The following is a 26,574-nucleotide window of genomic DNA, read 5'->3' as shown; positions in this document are numbered from 1 at the left end:
GAGGGCCTTAATCAGACAGATGCTTATGATAGCATCCTTCAAAATAAAAGTAAATGTAACTCCTTAGCGGTAGACTATGCTAGTTTTATTTCTGTGTGTATGTTTACCTGAATAGAAAGCAATGCTTAATGGTATTTCTTAAGTGCACCTCATGCCAAGATTAAACCAGATTATATTTATAACCAGAATTTTCTGTTTCTACTAAATACAGAGATATATTAGTTACTTTCCTATTCAAACTATTTTTACAATAGCTACTAATTTAGTAAAACTAAAATTCATAACTATAATGACCTCTTAAATATATTGAAAGAATTGACAGCTTTCAAGTCCTTTGCTATAGGAAAGAATATGCTTACACTTACCTGATATTAGTTCCACCTGTGATTATTCTATCTATTCTGTCTCCATTTCTCCAACTATAAAAGTAAGTGCCACCATAAGCTACAGTTGTAGACCCAAGCCATTCATGGATTTCAGTATCAATGGTTCTGACTATTCTTGAGTGACTCTGAAAATACATAACATGTTATCATTTGTAATTCTGTGTCAGCAGTAATTGGATTACCACTTGGTAAATGGAACAAATGGACTCAGCCTCCCCCATCCCTTTGATGATCCTCTGACCTGCATAATGAATGGTGTGTACAGTTATTCCTCCTTTTACATGCTATCTGGGGAAAGGTACATGCAGCCTAAGAATAAAATAGCAGAAATACGAAAAGTTGGAATTCAACAAGATCTCACTATAACCCTCTGCAATATCAAGAGCCTGCTATACCAGAAGTTGTTGAAAATATTGACAAAATTATTTTTTAGTAGCTATTAAAGTTCTGTACCATTAATCACTATCGTTTCTTATATTTCTGCAAGTACCTGATATGGCATTTTCATGAAACTTTCAAAAACATACTTTAACTAGATGTGCTAAAGGAAAGTATCTCTAGAAAAATTCTCCTCCCCAATGAGGTCACTCTAAATTGATTCTTACTTTATTTGGTTTCATAATTAGTTTCAACTTTACACATGGCTGACACACAAAAAATAATGAAAAGCATAAAAAACTAATTACAAGCTCTAAATGCATAATATATGAAAGTCATATTTCCTATCTCTAAAACTATAAATAAAAACAGGTCATAAATAGATACATTTAAGAAGACACATTTTTTAATGACCATAAAAAAACGGTATAACAAACCTCAATTAGATTCTGAGGTGTTAAAGTTTCACATTTTAACTGGATGTCTTAAAATAGATTGTCCATTTAAAGTATAATTCTTTCCCCTTACTCCAAAAAATTATTTTAAAATGCTGATTCTTAAAATTAATGGTATTTTAGAATCACCGGAATTTCCCTGAATCCCAGTCCCAACTGTTGTTTTAAGCCTGGATTACAGAATGTTTGAAAATAATGCATCTCTGTTATATTTACTTTATAACAGAAGTCCTAAAAGGAAATACCAATGAATGGATCGATCTAATTTGTAATTAAAGAATGAATTTGCATACAGTTCACTAAGTCCTAAAAAGGATCCGTCCTCTTACCTATATTAACCATGCCTGAAACTTCTTGTTTACAATATGAATTAGATTACCAGATTCCTTTCTTCAGAGCCAGCTGCTGATGTGAACTTCAGCCACCAAATACTTATACTTAATCATAGTGAATTTAAATTAACAACACTGAATTAATCAGGTTTCACTATACTTAAATAGAAAAATAGATCCATAGGACAACTCAACTGATAGTAAACATAAACAAGATGTCAGTAAAATAAATTCACTTCTCTGAGCTCATCTTTGCTCACCACTAAGAAATGGCATTATTTACTATTTCATTTCAAGACCCAAACATGACAGTTATTTCTAACGTAGCTTATCCTTGTTTGCTTTTCAAGTAATCTTAGACGTCTCATACAGCTGGAAACAAATACTGGTAGCATGAATACTCACTTACTTAATGTTTTACTTAATTGCCATCTTCTTGCTTATATGATCTTAGATATTTTTCCAGATTTTTCCTATGATGTATCTGGCTTCACAAACAGGTCAGTTGGCAATACTCATGGAAAGTCAGCTCCTTTTATGTATCTTCCATGGCCAAAACCAACCTTATACAAGGTACAACAGCCACCTATCTGGTGTTTTGGGGAGTTTCCTTAAAATTCTTTCCAGGAACCTACCCCTCAACAGACTACAAAGGCATCTGAAAATTTCTACCATTAATAATCAGTTTGGGTGAAGGCAAAAGGCCCCATTATCAGATAGTTGAAGAGATGGGAACAGAGGAGAGAAGCAGAAATATAACAAAGCAACACACTCATTCTACATTTTAATTTCTTCCAAGTATTTAACTACCATGTAGCAAAGTTCTAAAGCCAGGAAGAAATGTGAGGAAGAGAAGAGGTGTCCCATGCAGAAATAGGAAAGGGAATAATGAAGAGAATCCAAAGTCCAAACAAGGCCTCTAGAAAACCACTGCAAAAAAAAAAACCAGACAGTCAGGTGTGGTATTGAGGGGTAGGGGGCAGTGATAGTAATTCTATGCATTGCCCTCAATCTTTTTTTTGCCTTATAGCTAGCTATGCAATGTTTCTTTAAAAAACAAATAAGGGAAAACAGAAAACAGACCAAATTATTCTGATTTCAAATAAATGGGCTAATATTGAGAAATCAAATAAATAGGCTACCAAGATGTTTTCCCTGAATTTTTATACTTGTTATTACTATTTATCCAGGAATAGGCAAATGAAAAATGAAATAGCACCAGTTTTGGTAAGAGAAGTAACTCTTTTTTTGTGAGGTGCTCTAAATGAACGCTTTTCATCTGAACTGCCTTCACTCCTTTTTTTTTTTTTGGCATGGGAAGGCTCCGGGAATTGAACACGGGTCTCTGGCATGGCAGGCAAGAATTCTGCCAATGAGCCACCATTGCACCACCCTCCCTTTCATTTTTAAGGTTTAGAAAACTGACCAGGGCCTCTGAACACACTCTTTGGCAGATGCTATAGAACGCTTAAGACTGGCAGAGTTAGTTGAGATTTAAACTCAATCTACTTTTCTAAAGTTGCATTATGGAATTCCAAATTGAGAAATCAGTCACACTGCTTTCTTACTACAAACAAAACCACAAGCACCACTTTATTTCTAAGTAGCAATTTGCTACACAACAAAAGCTAGATCACAGTGATGAAGATGATAACTGTAAAGCACCAGAGCATGCCATGTGGCAATAATGATCCTAATACGTCTTCATTTATTCCTGAGTCATTAAATACTACTATATATACTAAGTAAAGGAGAGAAAGCTTAAAGAGCACAAAAACTTTCTCAAGGTTAATCACTTTCCTGCTTTAAAGAATAAGACTCAGACCACTACAATGAAGCACTAACTTAATTTACAGTAAAGTCCTGGTTTGGTTAACTCTATATTATCTAATTTTTGCAAATGAAAAATCATCTGGTAGTTTGTTTACCTTTAAGCATGCATGTACTTTCCCCTCATTAAGCTTTCATATACATATTCAGGAGGAAATGTCATTTCATAGAAATTGATAATCAAAATAGATTATGTTCTCTAATAAATTAATAGTAAAAATGGTAAAATCACAAAGCAAAATACTGAATCTAGACTTCAATGATGCCTTTAACAATATAAAGTCTGCAAAAAAAGTACAAGAAAAACAGTAGCAGGGTATGTATCTTGAAATGAGGGTTTATCAATAATTTTTTATAAGCCCAATTTCACAGGAGGATCACATTTAAAGTTCACATAAGGATCCCTATCAAAACAAATACAAATCAATTTTCCAATTTTGAGATTACTGTATTTAAATTCTGCAAAAATATGTAAACTAAATTTTTGGAATCATAGGTGAGTGTGTGTACTTATAACGAGAAGCTAACCTACAATACATCACCGGAAAAAATGAAGACAAAGTAGCAGGCCTGTAATTGTTGAAACACTTCTTCCATATTAATTGGAAAAGACACCAAACAAAAGGGTATGAAGAGTTATTTTCACACTGTTCACCTGCAGACAATTTTATATTTACAGTAAGAACTCACAATTCGTGATTTAAAGCAGATAATGTGACCTTATGTATTTATACGGAGTGTTTTTTTCACTGCTGGCATGTTTAATTGCTATAATTTGAATTGTAAACTTTACATTAAATTGTTTTGAAAACAGATGACTGTAACACACAGATTGGAACTATACCTCACTTCACACATGAGGAGGGTATTTTTTATTCCCTGATATTTCAGACTTTCGAAAATGTCAACAAAAGTCATGATACAAAACATAGCTCTTGAATGAATTTGAATTGACTGCTTACATGAGAATCCATGCCTGCTAGAAAGAATAAAAGAGTTTTGCATCTGTAGTCCTATTTCCACTCACTTGCAGCAATATTCTTTCCTTACTTGAAGGGACTATAAATATTGCACTGAAGCAGAAATGATTCCAATAAAACCAAACAAAAGATTCCCTCTCTCTCTCTCCCTCTCAAAAAAGGTCACAATTTCCCACATCACCACACACACACACACAGATGATCATTTTAAAACTGGGCAAACATGTATGGACCCAGGAATGTTTCTGAACCCCCCAATGGATTTATGTATCATGATCTTTATGTTATTGGATACTTAACATAAGTGTTCATGGTGCAAATAACTTTATTGCCTTGTACTCCACTTGCATGCCCTGACCACATTCAACACCATCATCCCTGCTATACAATCACAGGTATGTATACCAAACACAGACGCTATATCAGCCAGAGCTGCCTGTTTCCAATTTGAGGCCGGCTCCCGCAACAGCTCAGGCCCACCCCAGTTTTACTTGGTGTCCTGACCCCAGGATTGAGGGATACTACTTAATCCTGGTCGATCTGCTCTGTTCTCTCCTTTCATCCTTCCAGGATTCCTAGTAAGGTTCCTCCCACATCTCACCCATACCACAGCGACGAGAGCGAATTCCCCCACACGATCTACAGAAGGCGACCACCACTGCCTGTCCCCTTCCTCACACTAAGCATCCCGGATTCTCTTAGCCAGAAGCACCAGAGCCATCTGCCAGGAATGTATAATCCCGAAGCGGGGGAGAAGAGCCAGTAAATACGACTCAAATAGCCCGTTATACCGGGGGTGCCAGGGGCAAGGAGGAAGTGAGGGCGGTGAGGGTGCCGCTGGGGAGGTGTGCAGGGGCCCGGGAACCCTTCAAGCGCAATGACAGGTCGGTGGGGGGCGGCGAGAGAGGATGAACTGCTTTAGGTGTCTTTCTTGGGGGTGTGCGGGGAATCCCGGGGCGGCGGGGGCTCTCCCGTAGTTCCCCGCCTCTCGCGCCCCCTCAGTCACCCACCCGCCGGCCGCCGCCCCCGCCCCGCGCGGGAGGAAGTACCGGACTCCCCCCCCACGCTCTCCCGCTTTCTCACGAGTCCTGTGCAGGCCCTTCCAGGGGGGAGGGGAAAAGGGGGTACGGTGGGAATTGCTGCAATGGAGCGCCAAGGAAACCCTTCCCGAGCAAGACAGTCGGTGGAAAGCCACGGCCACATAAAAATGCCGTATTAATTTTTTAAAAACCAAAAATCACCCCTCCCTCTGCAAAAGAAAACCATAAACCCGATCCCATGCAAACCTGCGAGCAGCCACCCACTTCCTATTTCTGTCACAGAAGCTACACCCTGCCAGCAACCACCCCCCGGGCGCCCCCTCCCGCCACCGCCACCCCCGCCGCCGCCTCCCCACAGCTCAACCCTTTGCCAAGTGACGCCCCCGTAAACAAAAATGCCCCAAGTGGGGCTGGGCCGGAGGCTGGGGGAAGGGGCCCGCGGGGAGGAAGGGGTCGAGGGCTGCACTGTATCCTAGAAGGTCGGTGGCTGGAGCAGGGAGAGAAGAACCCGGGGCGGGGGAGGGGAGGCGAGCCGCCCGGGCGCCTGCGGCACACGGTGCACCCGGGCGACCGCGGCGCGCCGCTTACCTTTCACCACCCTGTCCGTTGTCGACAACTTGGGATCAATTGCCTTGGGCTCGGACATCTCCAGCCGCCGGAGGACAGCGACGCGCTGCTCGTCCGTCCTACTTCACACCCCGACCGGACCGGCGGGTCAGACACTCAACGCCGCCGCCGCCGCGCTGCAAACCGCTCGGCTGGAGGTCTGGGCTCTGAGCTGGCTTTAAAGTTACTGCCTTCTCCGCGCGTCCCTCCTCCTCCTTCGCTGCCGCCGCCGCCTTCACTCCTCCTCCTCCTCCGCCGCCGCCGCCGCCTCCAGCCCCGCCGACTCCGCTCTGGGCTGCGCGTGTGTGGTGGTTATTTATTTATTTTCTAAGCACGCCTCTCGGTTCTTCTTTTATTCTTGGGGGAAGGGGGATGGGGAGGATAAGCGCACACAGGAGCACCCACCCGGGCACTGAGACCCGGCACCGCGGAATGGAGCCCCACGCGCGCACACACCGCCGGGATTAAGACCGATCACATGGGGAGGGCTGTGGGTGAGAGAGAAGAGGCAGGACCGCCGATGTCAGTGCCACCAGTCGCGCCTCGGCGTCCCCGGCGGCGGAGAGGCGGCCGCCGCTGCTGCTGCTGCTGCTGCCACCGCCGCCGCTGCCGCTTCCCCACAGCAAGCGCAGCCGCTGGTGCCGCGGCCGCCGGAGACGTCCGACGCCGTGCTCGCCCGCGCTCGCCTTTGCCCTCCCGTGCCGCTCCTTCACTCACACAGGCACAGCCGCGGAGCTCGGCAGACACAGTCCCGGGTGCAGCCTATCCTCCTCCGCCGCCGCCGCCGCCACCGCCGCCACCGCCACCGCGCCCGCCTCCGCCTCCTCCCCTTCCTCCCCCCCTGCCCCGCCTCCTGCGGCCGGGCAGCCTCCTCCCCCTCGCCGAGCCCGCCCCGGCCTCCCGCCCCACGTCAAGCCTCCGGACGTGCATTGGCTGGCGTGCGTGTCACTCACTGTCAGGTGGCGGCCTCCGCGTCGGTCCCGCCTCCGGCTCTGTTTTCTCGGGGCTGCGAGTCCGGAGGGCCTGTAGCTTCCCGCCTCCCGCCTGGTCCCCGCTCAGGTGTCACGGTTGCTGGCGGACCGGGACTAGGGAAGAAGAGTGGGTGGACGGTCGCGGCTACGAAGAGAGGACCTCTGACATGCCACGCCACCCCCATCTGGCCTCCGCCCCACAACCCCACACACACAACCCAGTGCCCCTTTGGCAACTGTGCCCTTTGGGCTGAGTTAAGTCGCAGTGTGAGTAGCCAAGTGCGGAGGGTGTCTCCGAGTGTGTGCGTGGCCCGCGAGAGGGCAAGAAGCGAGGAGGCGGGGAGAGAAGGGAAGGGGGTGGGAGCGAGAGGCGACCGAGAGAGGGCGGAGGAAGGAAGAGCGCGGGGAGCTCGGCGGCCCGCGGCGCAGCTGCTGTCGCTGCCGCAGCTGTCATCGCCAAAACGGCGAGGAATAAACAACTTACCTTTGGAAGATGGGCTCCGCCCTGTGAGGGGTGTACGGTTATTTTTACTATCCGGGCCTTTGGGTTGGCTGTAATGGGATTATTGTTGTTTCCCACCGTGCATCCACACCTTCCGAGGAAGGGTTTGCTCCCGCGCGTCGCGGACCCGAGACGTGGCAGAGTGTGCGGGACACTTTGGGACACGGAAACGGGCTATCCACGAGAAAAGGGACGGGGGTCCGAGAGACCCCGGGTAGCTCTCATCACCCGGGCAGCCTTGCCGGAGTCCAGGGAGATACGAAGGGACGGGAGAAACACTGGAGAGGGTCACTTCCCCCCTGTTCACACACGTGCTCGAGGCCGCTGGTCGGGACGGGTAACATCACGTCTTCCTAATCCCGCTCCTACCAATCACCTGAAACCCACTCGGTGCCCGCATGCCTGCAGGGCCTTGGAACATGAGGCAGATCCTCACTCTGATCTCTGTCTTTACTCCCAGGAGAGTAAAGGAGGAGATGTGAGGTGTGCGAGGGCGGAGAGTGAAAGTGACCCAAATATTCCTTTCATACCCCCCTGCTGGCCGGAGAGTCTGAGGAACAATGCTCCTTCTGCCAGAAGGTGGCCTTGGCACAGCCCCTCTCTCCAACCAACCTCAGCACTGAAGGACAGGGCAAGGAAGTTGGACTTCTTTGGGAATAATAAAGAAAGCTGAATACATTTCCCACACTCCCCTCCCCTTCCTGTTTTATTTACAAGTAACTGCAACATCAGGTTGTTCCTGTTTCCTAGGGATTTGGACCATGGGTGTGATAAGCCTAGTAAAAGGCTTAGAAAGCTTGGAGATGGCCACTACAACAGTGTTTTGGAGATAGAGATTAGATTAAAATTCAAACTTGAAAAAAGATTAAGGAACTGACTGATGATGCTGGAACTTGACTTCAGTGATGTGGATTGCAAGGCACTGAAGCACACACTAAAAGGCCAGAGAGTTTTTGTGGAGGCTTCCTAGCAAAAGGAGACTGGAGGCAGGGTGTGTTCCACCAGCGCAGGAATACTGCCACTGGCTGCAAAATTCAACTGCCCAATTTACAGCCCCGGGATAGTGTGGTAAGTAGGCAGACAACTCATTCAATAAATATTGTGCTCCTTTTATGTGCCAGGCACTGTGGTAGGTAGTTTGGAAAGGAGTTGGGAAGTGATTCAAAAAATATTCCCTCAATAAAACACAAAGTCCAGTAGAAATTTTGGAAAATAGAAAAATATGAGGTCAGAGAGGTCACTATCCTATCTCCTCAGTATGGGGTTTTTGAAAACAGCCTCCTGAGCATGAGTGGAGCTAGTTGCTGGGGCAGATTTTGGGAGCTGGTCTCTGGCCAGGTGGCACATAGTGAGGGAGGGATGCCAAGAACTAGCGGTAAAGAGGGCCTGCTTGAGAAAAGGGCCGGAAACCGTGTCCAGAGATACTGGCTTCTAAGGCTAAGAAGTTCTCTGTCACATGTTGCAACAGAGGTGCAGTTCCCACAATTATGTGCACCGTCTTTTTCACTACTTGTTAGGAAAAACACTTTTGAACCAAGATCAGAAGGTTTAAACTGAGCACCATTGAAAAGTGTTATGATAACGATAAGAAATGAAGACACACCTTTCAGGCACACCCTTCAGTCCACCATATTTCCAGGGTACCTCCCACTTGAAGTATGTGTGGGAAAAAATTATGACTCATCGTAACTTCAACACATCTTATTATCATCAGGGACTTTTAAGTCTGTGCATGGTTCTGTAACTCTTCCAGCACAGAGGCACGTCGTAAACTGAATCAGATCCTGCTCTAAGGAAAACTAAGCATATTAACTAGGGACTAGTTATATTCGCATGCATGGCCTACTGAAACAAAGAAGCAAATTATATTTTTTATTCAGATGTTCTTTCAAATTTCCCACTATCTGCTACTACCACTTTTTTTAATTTATTTTAATTTTTTACTGGGTTTAAAAATTTTATTGTGGTAACAGATATAAATGCAAAATTTCCCATTTCAAGCTCTTTCACATATACAATTCAGTAGTATTAATTACATTCATAATCAATACCATCCTTTACTAAAACGTTATCCATCTCTCCAAACAGAAACTCTGTACCCATTAACTCCCCATTAGGTACTCCCATCTCTGCCCTTGATATGTATTCTAATTTCTGACTCTGAATTTCCCTGTTCTAATTATTTCATATGTGAGATCATAAATATTCTATTGTATCTGGCTTATTTCACTTAATGTGGAATCTTCACAGTTAATCGATGCTGTAGCATGTGTCAGAACGTCATTCCTTTTTATGGCTGAGTAATATTCCTAGTACATATATACCACATTTTGTTTATCCACTCATCTATTGATGGACAATTGGGTTGCTTCCACCTTTGGCTGTTGTGAATAATGCTGCTATGAACATCAGTGTGCATACTATCTATTCTTTTGTTTTGTTTTGTTTTTATCACTAGCATTTTAATCTACTAAATATATTTTAATATTCATTTCCCCTATTATTTATTTTATTCCATATATTTTACTCATCTGTCGATAAGGTAGATAAAAGGAGCATCAGACACAAGGTTTTCATAATCACACAAGTCACATTGTGAAAGCTATATCATTATACAATCATCTTCAAGAAGCATGGCTACTGGAACACAACTCTACATTTTCAGGCAGTTCCCTCCAGCCTCTCCATTACATCTTGAATAACAAGGTGATATCTATTTAATGCATAAGAATAACCTCCAGGATAACCTCTCGTCTCTGTTTGGAATCTCTCAGCCATTGACACTTTATTTTGTCTCATTTCGCTCTTCCCCCTTTTGGTTGAGAAGGTTTTCTCAATCCCTTGATGCTGAGTCCCAGCTCATTATAGGATTTCTGTCCCACGTTGCCAGGAAGGTCCACACCCCTGGGAGTCATGTCCAACATAGAGAGGGGGAGGACGGTGAGTTTGCTTGTTGTGTTGGCTGGGAGAGAGGCCACATCTGAGGAACAAAAGAGGTTCCTATCCTTTGTTGGGTTAAGTTTCATATGAACAAACCCCAAGATTGGGGTCTCAGCCTATTGCTTTGGTTGTCCCCACTACTTGTGAGAATATCAACAATTCTCCACTTGAGAAAGCTGAATTATCCCCCTTTCTCACCATTCCCCCAAGGGGACCTTGCAAATACTCTTTTATTCACTGTTCAAATCACTCTGGGATTTCTCGGGGCATCACTCTGGACAAACCTACAAAATCTCATGCCCTACTCAAGATTCCATGTACATATGGTGTTCAATTAAGCTATCCACATAAGTTATATTAGGAACTGCGCTAGTCAAAATATAAATTTTGTGCTACTACCACTTTTTATTCTGTTAGACTGCCCAAGCAGTCCTTGAATATCTTACCACTTACATAAGATTACTTTGCACTTGGAATTTACATTTTCTAGGAATTTCTTCAATTTCTGGATGTTGATTTTGACATTGTCCTCTGCTTATGAACAAAGAAAGAAAAACCGACTTGACAAAAGACAAAATGCTATCTATCAACAATTTGTGTTTCCTCTTATCTAATGTAGAGTTCTCTCGGGGAAGCGTCTGCCCAGAGAGAGATTTTATTTCCCATCCTACACCCACTTGCATCCATTGACTAGTTCTGTTCAATGAAGTGTAGACTGAAGTGTTTTGTCACATGTGGTTCAAGACATTTAAGCAGTAGTCTTTCCCATCCAATCAATCCCCATCCTTTGGTTGAATAAATAAGCTTCCAAGGCCTGGGTATAGGCAGAACCACAAGATGAAAAAGTTAAGTCCCCAAAGCACCACATAAAAGAATTTTGCCTACCAATTTTGCCCACCAACTAGGAAAGTCTGCATTCAACTTCTACATGAACAAAAAATAAAACTTTTATTGTGTCACTCCATTAAAATTTGGGGATGTGTTTCTTATAGTAGCTACCACTACCAAATCAAATATATAAAAGTTATGTAATTATGATGTTAGCTCAAAAAGTAAAACCTTTAGTAAAATTCAAAATTATCGTATGACTATTATATAACAGAACTACCAGAAGATATTCTCATTACTTTTAATTCATGAACATCAAATCTGGATTTTCTGTAAATGAATTATTCATTTATAAGTTGTGTTTTGAACACCTGTTCTGTCCAAAGCACTGTGTTAGATGATGTATAAATGTATGAAATAATGGGTCAAAGGTTTAGTCCATTCAGGGAATTTAAGTCTTGTTATATAAGAATTATATACATATTATTTTTTGAAACATTTAAATGCAGAGTGCCACCTCCTCTTGCTATTGGAGAACGAAGCTAATTTTACTGTTACTCTCATTAGAACTAATTGTGGAGATGAATATTTGTGGACAAAGGTGAAATATTGAAGATTTCAGGTTATCTGTGCATTTAAATGCACCAAATCATAACTTACCACCATTGGTGCAAATCATAGTAAATTAGCAACATTTTAGTTTGCTATTAAATGCCCTGCTAGACCAGAGCCTTTTTTTTTTAAGAAAAGAAAGATGTATTTTATATCCTATTTTGAGAATAATCCAGTTTTGAAAATTTGGATTTTCCATTAGTTTTGAATGAATTTACTATCATTTTGACATTATGAGTTGAATAATAACTTCTGATTATAGCTCATCTGAGGCATGTACTTTATTCTGAGTGGTTGATAGTAGACAGCAGACTGTTTGAGTTATTCTCACTTGAGTTGGTAGAGCATAATGCTGAAGAGCCTACAGAGTATATATCCAGTCCTGGTCGGGCTATGAATGTGTATGAGAGTTTGATTTATTATCTTAAAGCTGAATCCAGTGACATTCGCTTCTAACAATGTAGAGTTCTATCCTGCTCACCAAGAAGCTATGAAATATATCTTTCAGCATAGATTTTATTTGAGAGATAAACTAAAGGTGCTCTTCATTGTTTATCATTTGTATGGCTCTTGAAATTTTGTTCAGCCTTGGTTTTTTCAGAAGGCAGCTTTACCCACTGAGGAAAGTTGTTTCTCAAGTAACATTAAAATTAATTATACCAAACATATTCTAGAATAAATCTAAGTTTTCAGTCAGGGGCCCAACTATAACTTTTGGAATTATATAATAAATTTAATATGGAGAGGGTATATTTTATGTAAAATATGGCAAAACTATCAAAGTGATCATTATCCATTTGGGTTAAATAAACACATATTATTTTTGTTGTTGTTTATTTTGTATCTTCTCTCATATCCAGTGCTGGACACAGAAACAGTGCTCAACAAATTTTGCTGAGTGAATTTTAAAAAAATGCATTGTTTAATATGTGAGGCACTAAGCCAAATACCATAGTCCCTGCTTTTATTAGTCAGAGTTCTACAAAGAAACAGAACACACACACACACATATATATACATAAATATAAATATTATGAGACTTACAGTAATTGGCTCATACAACTGTGGGGATTGGCAAGTCTGAATTCCATAGAACAGGTTACAAGTTGCTTACTCCTAAGTAGTTTGAATTTCAATTTTATTATTGATTTTGAAACTATTCAGATCAATGGTGTAAATTCAAAAATATTCATATTTAAAACAGCTATATATATATATATATATATATATATGAGGTCTGAGAGGTCACTATATATGTGTAGGCTATATATGTGTATATATATATATAGGCTATAATGTTGAAAATCCAATAAATATATATATAAGAAAAGTTTATTCTGGATTTTTAAATTTCAGAATTTCAAAATATTTTACCTGAAATGAGCTAAAATTTACATTTTAAGGGCTTTGGAAACAACTTCAGCAGTAATAGCAACAAGCTTATTAATCAAATTAAGTTAACACCATCTTTCTGTAAACATGGCAAATTAACTTAGGAGAAAGTTTATCATATTTACATATGCAAAATAAATATAGTAATTAGGGATAAATTTCACTCAAAAAAGCTAGCGGTGGTAGGAAGGGAACAGGTGTCGAAATGGGAAGACTGGTTAAGAGACTATTGTCATAATTCATGCTAGAAATAAGGATGTTTTGGATTATATAGTGTTCTAGTTTGCTAGCTGCCAGAATGCAAAATACCAGAAATGGAATGGCTTTTAAAAAGGGGAATTTAATAAGTTGCAGGTTTGCAGTTCTAAGGCCGAAAAAATGTCCCAGTTAAAATAAGTCTATAGAAATGTCCAGTCTAAAGCATCCAGGGAAAGTTACCTTGATTCAAGAAGGCCGATGAAGTTCGGGGTTTCTCTCTCAAGTGAGAAGGCACATGGCAAACACAGTCAGGGTTTCTCTCTCATCTGGAAAGGCAGGTGGCAAGACAGCATCATCTGCTAGCTTTCTCTCCTGGCTTCCTGTTTTATGAAGCTCCGTGGGAGGCATTTTTCTTCTTCATCTCCAAAGGTCACTGGCTGGTAGACTCTCTGCTTCTCTGGCTATGTCATTCTCTGCTCTCTCAGAACCTCCTCCTTTCTCCAAAATGTTTCCTCTTTTATAGGATTCCAGTAAACTAATCAATACCCACCTAGAATGGGTGGAGACATGTCTCCACCTAATTCTGCTTAATAACCACTCTTGATTGAGTCATATCTCCAGGGAGATGATCTAAATAAAGTTTCAAACATGCAGTACTGAATAGGGATTGGAAGAAACCATTGCTCCCACAAGACTGATTAGGATTAAAACATGACTTTTCTAGGGTACATAAACCTTTTCAAACCAGCACATATAGTTTAGAAGAAAGTGTTGAGAAATATCTGAGTCCAAATATATTTTGCAAGTAGAACTAACCAGATTTGCTGATGGATTGGTTACAGAATTTGGGAGAATAAAAAGGAGAGGTGGAGAAAAACTCCAAGGTTTTGGTTCTGAGAAAAATGAAAGCTAAGAGTTACCATTTATTGAGAAAGGTGCACTGAAAATGGAGAGCGTATTTTGTGGGGAAGAATAAAAATTAATTTTAGAAATGTTAACTCTGAGATGCATATTATGCATAGAGGTGGAGATGGCATGTAGGCAGTTAGATATGTGAGTCTACACTTGAAAGTAGGGAGCAAAGTCAGTGATGTATATAATTGCAAGTGCTATATTTCAGTTAGAAGGCAGGGAGAAGAGGGAGAAGCGGCAAAGGAAAATGAAAGGAGCAGCTTCTGGGATAAAAAAGTTCCATCTCCAATGTCAAGCAAATGAATGAACTCTGTTAACAATGCTGACAGGTTGTGTTTCGGTTAGCTAAAGCTGATGAAATGCAATATACCTATAATGGGTTGGTTTTTACAATGTGAATTTTTAACTTACAAGTTTAGTTCTGAGGCCATGAAAAATGACCAAATTAAGTCATCAATAGGTGATGCTTTCTCACTGAAGACTGGCTACCACTGATTTTCAGTTCTTCTGTCACCTGACCAGGCCCATGGCAATGTCTGCTGAATTCTCTCTCTGATTTCATTGATTCCAGCTTCTGGCTTACCAGTCTTCCTCTCTGTTTTCTTTGTGTCCACTCTCAGCTAGGGTGTTTTTCTGACTTTTATCCTCATCTAAAGAACTTTGGTAAGAGGATTAAGACCCACCTAGAAAGAAATAGGTCACATCTCAATTGAAATAACCTAATCAAAAGTTCCCCCCTATAGTAGGTGTCATGGTCGGGTTCATATGTCAACTTGGCCAGGTACTGGTACCTGTTTGTCTGATTGGGCAAGTGCTGGCCTGTCTTTTGCTATAAGGACATTTCATAGAATTAAATCATGAGCACATTGGCTGCATCCACAGCTGATTCCATTTGTAATTAGCCAAGGGTAGTTTTCTTTAATGAGTGATATTTAATCTAATCACCAGAAGCCTTTTAAGGAGGATTCAGAAGAGACAGGTTCTCTTCCTGCTTCAGCCAGCGAGCCTCTCCTTTGGAGTTCATCCAGACCCTCCATCAGAATCGTCAGCTTCACAGCCTGCCCTACAGATTTTGGACTCTACATTCCCACAGTTACATGAGACACTTCTAAAAATTTTATATTTACAAATATTTCCTGTTGATTCTGTTTCTCTAGAGAACCTTAATTAAAACATAGTTCTATATCAACAGGAATGTATTAAAAGAACATGATCTTTTCTGGGGTACAAACACCTTCAAACCATCACAGGTTGAGTAAAATCACAGCTGAGAATTGACAGAAGGGGTGATTATTAGTAATACTGACAAAGTAGTCTTGTATATCTATGTAAGTAACACCTCATTACTCTGTCTTCTGACACTGGTTCAGTTCCTTTTTAGTGTTTATAACTCCTTAACATTGTGCATGTATGTATTATGTATCTATATTTCTTTGCTTGACTCCCTACTACTATATACGCTCCCCGAGGACATAAACTTTGACTGGTCTATTCTCAAATTCGGTTGCAGCCTAGCACAGGTGTAGCTGCTTAGATGCTTAATAAATATTTGTTGAAATATTCTAGTACAATGCTAGCCCAGGTTTATTTTTATGATTTTACCAATAGTTGAAACAAGCATTTCCAAGCATAACTTTTTTAAACTTTTTTATTGTATACTGTAGCATATATACAAAGCAAAGAAATAGTTTTCAAAGCACGCTTCAACAAGTAGTTCCAGGACAGATCCAAGAGCTTGTTATGGGTTACCAGACCATCATCTCAGATATTTCCATCTAGCTTCTCCAGAACATTGGAGACTAGAAGGAATAAATATTTTTTTATCATCACAATCAATTTTTTTTTCATTTTGTGAAAAATAACATATATACAAATAAGCAATAAATTTCAAAGCACAGTGCAACAATTAATTGTAGAACAGATTTCAGAGTTTGGTATGGGTTAAATTCCACAATTTTAGGTGTTTACTTCTAGCTGTTCTAAGATACTGGAGACTAAAAGAAATATCATTATAATGGTTCAGCATTCACAGTCATTTGTTAAACCCTACCTTCTTCCAAGCATAATTGTTATGTTTAGATTTTTTTAAGTTACAAAATTTGCTTTTATAAGGTAAAAGCAATTGGCTCAGGGCTTTAGGATGAGAAATAGAATGGGAATTCAGGAATCTAGATTTTAGCATAAAGTATGTCTCTCACACATCCCCTCTGTAAGAATCACATGTGTAAATCCAAGGGAGGGCACAGTATTACTCACAGCTCTTCTTTTTTTCTAATACATGAAGAGTTCTATTGTTTGCAATATCTAAATTATTCCCTGGTGGTAAGTTAGGGCGGACATCAGCAATTTTCAGGGAGGAAGTAGGCAGAATCTCAGTCATGGTTGTTTGGAATAAGTCCCTCAAAAGAGTTTTGCACTCTCTTTCAGGGTGCCCTGCAGTCTAGCTAAAAGAAATATGGTTAATTGGTGAAATTGCGCTACCCAGGCCCCTGTTTTAGATAAAATGCCCCAGTCATATCACCTGTGAGTGACCATCAGCTCGTAGGTTCAATTGCTGCCACCATGGGAAACTGGACTAGGGTGATGAACAAGGAAATAAAGGATGCCTCATGGCCAGTGGGTTTACATGAAACCCTTCTATATCCTTACAATAATCCCTGACTTCTAGAGTTCATTTGAGTATTTTGTCCCTCACAACCAAAAGACCTTCACTAAATCACTTGGAATGTAAAAAATGAGATTAGATTCTACTAAACGGCTAAGATTGTTACTCCACACCGTCGGTAGGTTTAAAGGAGTAAAACATCCTCTAAGTTTAGTGCTTATGCAAGTCCTTTCCTTCATTAAAAAAATGACCATACCATGCTTCCATCCTTGCCCTATCCCAGCTGTTCCCATAGCAGGTCCAGTGCCAAAAATTAAAATGGGCAAACCAGTAAATGTATTGAGAGAGAGAGAGAGAGAGAGAAAGAGAGAGAGACAACAGAGAGAGAGAGAGAGAGAGAGAAAGAGAAAGAGAGAGAGAAATACCCTAGCTAGGGAATTAGGGAATTTTGGTCAATCTTGGGTCTATTAATTGAGTATTCTCTAAATTTTTTCCATTTTGCCATCAGGCAGACTGTAGGCTATTCTGCAGTAAAAAGCAAAAATCTGAGTGACTTAACCAAAGTTTAGTTCTTACCCACATCAAGTCCAAAGCAGGTCTGGGCAACTCTCAAAGGGAGCCACCCTCCAAGTCCTGACTCAGCACTCCAGACTGCTTCATTCAGTAGTCCCCCACCCCCTAACAACAAACATAGTCTTCCATAGTCACTGCAGCAGGGAAGGAAAGGGTGAGATCCAGCAATCAATGGTTTCCTTTGAATATGACACTCATGGTTCTGTTCACATTTCATTTCCCTGAATTCTTCATTCAGTCATACCTAGTTTCAAGGAGTTGGAGGTATGTGATCCTGCCACAAGTTCAAAGTTATAAGGAGACCAAATATTGATAAGTAGTAAAATGCCAATCAGCATTTCCAAATAGCCAAATAACCCTGCAGGACCTCCATGCTACAGTATGACTCCCAGTAAGTGTCCTGTCTCTGTTTCACATGCTGTGAGACTCCTGGTGTGACATATGGCTCTTGATCTGCTTTTTGGATTGAACCTTGCCTTCTATCCCTGATGCATGGTCTCCCCTGGACTAGAATCAGACAAACTCCATTTGGACTGGGTTGGATATATATATATATTGTTGTTTTTTAACATGGGCAGACGCCAGTAATTGAACCCAGGTCTCTGGCATGGCAGGCAAGAGCTCTGCCTCTGAACCACTGCTGCCCATCCTGGATATTTTAATTCTACTTCCCTGAGCCCTGCTTTCTACACCAGTTTGCCAGTGTCACTACTACTTCATGTAATCTTGTTGGCTTTCCTCTTAGGCCAAGGCTTAGTTTTCCCCTCACTAGTGGCATATACAGTGCCTCTGTAGGTGGGCAGTGTTGGAGCAATCATTAACAGTTATTAATATCATAGAAACTGAAAAAAACTGGAAAAAAAATGCCCTCTTTATATGTCTTAGCTATGACCAGAAGAACTAAAATTATTTTCTAATTTATAAATTTGTGAGAAGACTACCTAGGATATGAAATATATAAAAAAAGACTAGGGTTTATTTTTGTGAGTTAGTGCCTTTTAAAGCAACTTAATAAGACCAGTTTAGTAGCATGCAAACTTACTATATTACTGCATAAATACCAAACAGTTTCTTTGAATGAGAAGTTTGGTACCTTTTTAACAGAGGAAAATACATTTTTTCTCTTCTCACGTGGATAGTCGCAGAGTGTGTGTGTGTTTTTTTTTTAATTCAAGGTCAACAGTTATTCTAAATATATAAATGAAGGTATCTTTAGGCATCCATGTGTTTGGTTGTCTGACTTTGTCTCTTGTTTTCATACACACACACATCTCTTGTGTGTATTCACACACACACATACACACACACCACAATGAATCTTCATTAAATGATGACGTTTCTTATTTAGTCTCTAGATTAAAATTTTACTTTGCTTTCCTTTCATGGCCTGGGCTAAGATTTTCTGTTCCCCCAAATACACTAACTTCCTAAGTAATTCTAGTGGGCAGGCAGATATCTAAAGATTAATGCTTCCAGATGTAGACACCCAGTTGAAGACTTATGAAAGTAATGTTTTAAAGAGTGTTACAAGGAAAAACTGGGAGAGAAGTAATGAAAGTGACAGGAAAGGGAAGGAGCCATGCAAGGGTCAAATATCAAGCAAAGACCAGTTGTTAACTTTTAATTTCATGGACACGTGGTCTCACTGCATCACCATCTCCAATCTCCAAATAATGTCCCTTATATTGACTAAAATTCTTAAGTCACAGTATATAGCATTTAATCCAATTATGGTTAAACTAAAATGAAAATATTCCTGCAACATAAAATACACACTAACTCAACTCAGAACTAAAATGTGTCCAGGTACCTGTGGCTAGTCTCAAAAGTCCTTGGGCACATGCTGGAATTTCTATCTATTTAGAAGCCTCATTTCATCCAGGTGATTCTACATGACTCCATCTCTAAGCCACAGTTCAACGAATCAAGGTTGAGCACATGACACCATCTTCCCCAATCAGATTCCTTTCTTTGGAGATTTGGATTCAGTCTTTCCCTGTAAATCAGGTCCTAATTACACTAATGCACTTTCAGCACCTGTGTTATCCTCTCATTCTCTGATCTCTTTCTGATGCTTCCCCATTGACCTGCTCCCAACAGAAGACAAAGGTCCAAAGAATATTTGATACAGTTCCTACATTTCAGAAAAGCAGAAAAAATGTAGAATGGCTCTGGAGAGCATAACAGAAGACATCCAACATATAACTTTTATAAATAAAGAAAAACTTTAAAACTCTATTTTCTTTAACTTCTTTGAAGCTAAGAGACAAACTGAATAGCCAACTTCATTAACAATCGTGCATCTCGGACCCTTTACATATGTCTTCACCTTCCTCTGTGTAGTGAATGCTGTTGGTAACCCACTAAGATGCCCTTTACCCACCTATTCTTATCATCTAGCTGCTGTGCTCACAACTTTGAAAATTAAAAAGGAACTTAGTTCTGATCATAGCCAAGACAAAAAAAGACGGCATTTTTTTCAGTTCCGTTTATATAGTAATTATCAATGATTGCCTCCAATTCTGCCCACTTATAGGCACTTGGAATGCCATGAGTGAGGAAGAAATTAAGTCTAGCTGAAGAGGGAAGCCAGCAAGTTTGCAAGAATTGGTAGCAACACTAGGAACTGGCGTAAGACTGCAGGACCTCAGGCAGAGTAGTTTTCCTTTTCCAGAGCATTGCTCTTGGACGATTGGGAGTTACCTTCTTAGGAGGCTACCTTCCCTTGTGCTTTCCCTCAAAATGTTGGCCTTTGACTGACTGACTCAGTTGTACCATGGCTGGCTATTTGCCTTAAGATGGAACTAACTCTGTGGTACAATTTGTACTTTGGAATTTCCCCAAGGGATCAGACTAAAGCTAGTGTCCGACTCAGACTACATTCTTAGTTAGTTTGTTCCTCTATCCTATCCTACCTCCCACTCTTCACCTCTCCTGTGAGTATTTCCTCAATGAATCACCTGGACAAGAATCCTGGTCTTGGTCCTATCTCTAAGAGACCACACCTAAGACTCTGTAATATGATCCATGTGGTTATATGTTGCTTATGAGGTCATATTCTCTGGCGTATCTAGTCCTTTCCAGCATTAATTAAGCACTGAATATTGACCTGGCACTTTGATAAGTACTTTAGATACATTTTCTTAATTTTGTCATCCAAAACAAATAAACAAACAAACAAAAAACAATCACAATTTCCACTTTATACATGAGGATATACTTAAAGATTAAGGAATGGCTTGAGAGCATACAGATAGTAAAGGGCAAAACTGATTTCAAATCTGTCTGCTCAACTCCAAAGACCTAGGTCCTAGCCACTAAAATATATTGTCCCTTTTTGGAATTAAAAATAAACAGTATCTCAAAAAATAAATAAAATAAATAGTATCTCAAACAACACCAAAATAAATAAATAAAAGAGACTAACAAAAACTAACAAAAGAAAAACTGAAGAAAAATAGTGTCTAATATTTATTGAAAACTCACTATTCATTTTACCTGTATTATATTATTAAATATTCACAGTATTCTACAAAGAGGGATACTAAAATTATCCCCAATTTGCAAATGAGAAAACCGAGAAATTGACAATGTATAACAGATAAATACCTCTTCCATCCCAACCTAAAAATAGAGCCCTTGATAACCTATATCATCTAACAATAATAACAAGAGTTAGCAATTATTGTCTTAATATATGCCAGACATTATGATCTCGTTATCCATCCAATGAGTGAAGTACTTTTATGTTCTCCTATCAAAGATAAAGGATTTGAGACACAGAGAGGTTGAGCCATTGGTCCCAGGTCATAAAGCTAATCAGAGGTGATTTTTTTTTACTTTTTTTTATTAATTAAAAAAAAATTAACAAACGAAACAATAAGATATCATTCCATTCTACATATATAATCAGTAATTTTTAATATCATCACATAGTTTCATATTCATCATTTCTTAGAACATTTGTATCGATTTAGAAAAAGAAATAAAAAGACAACAGAAAAAAGAAATAAAACGATAACAGAGTAAAAAAAGTTATACATACCCTACCCCTTACCCCTCGCTTTCATTTACCACCAGCATTTCAAACTAAATTTATTTTAACATTTGTTCCCCCTATTATTTATTTTTATTCCATATGTTCTACTCTTGTTGATATGGTAGATAAAAGGAGTATCAGACACAAGGTTTTCACATTCACAAGTCACATTGTGAAAGCTATATCATTGTTCAATCATCAAGAAACATGGCTACTGGAACACAGCTCTACATTTTCAGGCAGTTCCCTCCAGCCTCTCCACTACGTCTTGAACAACAAGGTGATATCTACTTAATGCGTAAGAATAACCTCCAAGATAACCTCGCGACTCTGTTTGGAATCTCTCAGCCATTGACACTTAGTCTCATTTCACTCTTCCCCCTTTTGGTCCAGAAGGTTCATCAGAGGTGATTTTCACCTGAAATTCTTGACCCTAGAGCCCACAACTCTTAATCACTAATACTAAGGGGGTTTGTTTTAACTTTTACCACCCATGAAACATTTGAAAGGGGGCAAAAATTTCTATTGCTGAGAAAAAAATCATTGGAACCAGAAAATTTAAGGTTCAACTTTCTTCTTCTCTCATTGAAAACCACTAATATCGTAATGTACTTCAAGACAGTTTTTGTGCTAGCAAGGAATTAAAACAAACGAATATTAAGTATAAAATTAAAAATCTCTGAAATTTTGCTGCACAATAATGAGAAAACCATATTTTTAGTATGTAAAGTTCTTACATTTTAAACCAAAGAAGTTTTACTTATCCTATAAATCTATCACAGTTGTTTTTCTTTTTAAAGCATTTTCTCAATTTAGAATTATTTGTACTAATTAAATAATTTACAAAACACAATGTAAGAAGGACAAAGAAATGGTTTAAATGAAAATTATCATCAAATTACATGCCACTGTCATTTAAATTTTAAATGCAGAGTAAATAATATTTTATAAAAAATAAGCCTTCGAAAGTATTATATATTTTATCTACAAATTGTTGCTCTGATTAGAAATCATCTAAGTATTATTATCTACATTTTCTAAAGGGAGAGGCAAAAACATATGTCTATCTGCTAAAAATCTTCAAGCCATTCTCAGTGTATATCTAGAGGTGAAAATTAGAAATTGATATGTAAATTGGTCTTTACCACATTTTCTATTTAAGAAAATACTTTTTTTTTATTGTGTAACACCTAGGCTGTAATATATGCAGTTAAATATGTTATTTGAATTTGGTCACTCTAAATTAACTCTTTTGAAGCCAAACATTATATTTAAATTGTATTCATTAATTTTATTGAAGGGAATGAAGAACAGGTCAACCTGTTTCAAAATATCCTATTGTACTAAAGATGACAACAGTTATGTCAATAACTCTTTGGAAATTTGACTAAATTTGGTCTGGTTTCTTCTTATAGGTCCCTGGCATGTGAAAGCTTTCTCTAAATTTCTGTATATTGCTTTGCTGTTCTTCTTCATGCTTTTCTTTTAACTTTTTTTATTGTATACTATAACATATATACAAAGCGAAGAAATGAAAAAGCAATAGTTTTCAAAGCCCTCTTCAAAAAGTGTTTACAGGATAGATCCCAGAGTTTGTCGTGGGCTACTATACGATCCTCTCCTATTTTTCCTTTTAGCTGCTCCAGAATAAAGGAAGCTAGAGGGCTTAAATACATTTTATCATCTCAATTGACTTTTTTTCCTTCTTTTTTTGTGAATAGCATGTATACAAAAAAGCTATAAATTTCAAAACACAGCACCACAATTAGTTGCAGAACATATTTCAGACTTTGACATGGGTTACAATTTCATAATTTTAGATGTTTACTTCTAGCTGTTCTAAAATACTGGAGCATTATTTAATTAATGCTCCAGTACTTTAATTATTTAAATAAATTAATTATGATTCAGCGTTCATATTCATTTGTTAAACCCTATCTTCTGTGTTCCACCATTACTTTTGATCTTTCCATACCTCCCTTTGGGGTTGTTTGGGCTACGGCAATTCTAAATTTTTGATATTGGAAGGGTCTGCCACTAATATGACATAGGGAGATGGAACTCTCTGATGTTCTGGAGAGGCTGGGCTAGATTTCAGAACTTAGCTGGACCAGAGATGCATCTGGAGGTTGTATGTTTCTGGAAAGTTACTCTAGTGCCTAGGAACCCTTGTGGAATCTTATATATTTCCCTAGGTCTTCTTTAGGATTGGCTGGAATGGTCCTGGTTAGAGGTTTGCAGGTTATGATAAGTAGTAAGGTCTACCTGAAGCTTGCATAAGAGCAACCACCAGAGTAGCTTCTCGGCTCTATTTGAACTCTCTCTGCCACTGATAGTTTATTAATTATACTTCTTTTCCCCCTTTTGGTCAGGATAGAATTGTTGATCCCATGGTGCCAGGTCTAGATTCATCCCTGGGAGTCATCTCCCACGTTGCCAGGGAGATTTTCACCCCTGGATGTCATGTCCCATGTAGGGGGGAGGACTATTACTTCACTTGCAGAGTTGGGCTTAGAGAGACTGAGGCTACATCTGAGCAACAACAGAGGTTCTCCAGAAGTAATTCTTAGGCATGCCTACAGGTAGTCTAAGCTTTTCTACTGCCTACATAAGCTTCAGAAGAATAAGCCTCATGATCAAGGGCATGTGCAATTGATTTGGGTATCCCTAAAGTTTGACACAGTATCAGGGGATTCCCTGATGATAAGATTTAATAGTTCCATAGTCTTTCACCCCTCCCTCAGGGGACTTTAGCAATATTTTTTGATTATCTACTTAATAAACTCTAGGATGTTTCCAGGTATTACATTAATCTATACAGGATAAAAGGACCTCTTTCATATTCTGTGCTTCCTGTGTTTCAGTTATTCAAATGAGCTATACATATAGATTGAATTGGATTATACACTACAGTATAATCCAAATAAACCTTTCTTCCATTGGTCTCAAAGAGAATGTGTGGTTCTAAATTATAGACACTGTCTTCCTTACCCCTATGTTCTGAATTTCTTTAACCCCAACCTGTATGGCTTCATTCTTATCTCTAAATATCAGGTTATATATATAAAACAGCCTCTCAAAATCCAGAAGTAATAATTACCACTCCGGATTTAATGTGTCTGCTCTAAAAGCTTACAGTCTAGGCCCCTGTTTTCTTATAAACATTTTTGAAAAGTGACCATACCATTGTTGCTGCTTTGTTTCTGGCTTATTTTGTCTCACCAAATGTCCCATATGTTCGTTCACATCATTGCATGACTCACGAAGTTGTCCCTTTTTGTAGCAGCACAACTTTTGTTCATAAGTATACACCATCATTTGCCATTCTACTTCTCCATCAGTACATCCTTCAGCCACTTTTATGCTGGTCATAAAAGTAGAATCATACAATATTTGTCCTTTTGTGTCTGGCTAATTTCGCTCAGCATTATGTCCTCAAGGCTCATTCATCTTGAATGTGCTTCAAGACATCATTTTGTCTTACTGCTGCATTATATTCCCTTGTATGTATATACCACATTTTGTTGATCCACTCATCTATTGATGGGCATTTGGTTTGTTTCCATCTTTTTGTTTGCTTGTGTTATTGCTTTCAGCTCTTCTGGGTATATACCAATTAGTGCTATTGTTGGGCCATAGGGCAGCTCCATATTTAGTTTCCTATGGAACCGCCAAACAGTCTTCCATAGTGGCTGCACCATTATACATTCCCACCAGCAGTGTGTAAGTGTTCCAGTTTCTCCACATCCTCTCCAACATTTATAGTTTCCTGTCTTAATAGCAGCCGTTCTTATAGGTGTGAGGTGGTATCTCATTGTAGTCTTGATCTGCATTTCCCTTATAGCCAGTGAAAATGAGCATCTCTTCATGTGCTTTTGAGTCATCTGCATTTGCTCTTCAGAAAAATGCTTATTCATATCTTTACCGCATTTTATATTTGGATTGTTTGTTCTTTTGTTCTTGAGTTGTATGATTTCTGTGTATATACAGGAAATCAAGCCTTTGTCTGATATGTGATTTTCAAATATTTTCTCCCATTGAGTTGGCTGCCTTGTCACCTTTTTGACAAAGACATTTGAGGTGCAGAAGCATTTGATTTTGAGGAGTTCCCATTTACTATTTTTTGTTATCGTTATTGTTGCTTGTGCTTTGGGTGCAAAGTTTAGGAAGCTACCTCCTAATGCTAGGTCTTGAAAATGTTTCCTTACATTTTCTTCTAGAACTTTATGCTGCTAGTTCTTACGTTTAGGTGTTTGATCTACTTTGAGTTAATTTTTGTGTAGAATGCAGATAGGGGTCCTATTTCATTCTCTTGGCTATTGATATCCAGTTCTTCCATACCCAGTTATTCAAAAGACAATTTTGTCTGAGTTCAGAGGATTTGGGGCCTTGTCAAAAATCAGTTGGCCATAGATTTGGTGGTCTATTTCTGCACTCTCAATTCAATTATATTAGTGAATGCTTCTATCTTTGTGCCAGTACCATGCTGTTTTGACCACTGTGACTTTATAATAGGTTTTAAAGTCAGGACATGTTAATCCTACCACATCGCTCTTCTTTTTTAGGATGCTTTTAGCTATTTGGGGTCTCTTTCCCTTCCAGATGAATTTGGTAGTTAGCTTTTCCAAATCTTCAAAGTAGGTCGTTGGAATTTGGATTGATACTGTGTTGAATTTGTAGATCAATTTGAGGAGCATTGACATGTTAGCTATATTTAGCTTTCCTATCCATGAACAGGGAATGTCTTTCCACCTACTTAAATCTGCTTTGATTTCTTTTAGCAATATTATGTAATTTTCTGTGTACAAGTCCTTTACATTCCTAGTTAAGTTCATTCCTAAATATTTGATTCTTTTAGTTGGTATTTTGAATGGATTTTTTTCCACAACTGACTTCTCAGCTAGGTCATTGCTTATGTATAGAAACATTACTGATTTTTGCACATTAATTTTATATCCTGCCACTTTGCTGAATTTGTTTACTAGCTCAAGTAAC

General features: G+C 39.4%; 1 protein-coding gene across 2 annotated transcripts in view; it reads right to left on the bottom strand.

Annotated features, from left to right (window-relative positions):
* The window catches only part of PPP3CA (protein phosphatase 3 catalytic subunit alpha), a 350,999-nt gene extending 344,208 nt beyond the window's left edge, over nt 1-6,791 (bottom strand). Inside the window, exon 1 of one of the 2 annotated variants that reach the window (XM_077142684.1) lies at nt 5,990-6,791. In XM_077142684.1, coding sequence (XP_076998799.1) covers nt 5,990-6,047 — 58 coding nt within the window. In that variant the 5' untranslated portion in view covers nt 6,048-6,791. The remainder of the gene's footprint in view (nt 1-5,989) is intronic. The other variant, XM_077142685.1, reaches the window with a different exon arrangement.
* Nucleotides 6,792-26,574: the final 19,783 nt, after the last annotated feature.

Source organism: Tamandua tetradactyla, chromosome 24, assembly GCF_023851605.1.
Source record: "Tamandua tetradactyla isolate mTamTet1 chromosome 24, mTamTet1.pri, whole genome shotgun sequence".
NCBI classification, from domain to species: domain Eukaryota; kingdom Metazoa; phylum Chordata; class Mammalia; order Pilosa; family Myrmecophagidae; genus Tamandua; species Tamandua tetradactyla.
Note: the sequence above shows the minus strand (reverse complement) of the source record. Positions and strands in the feature narration are given on the sequence as shown.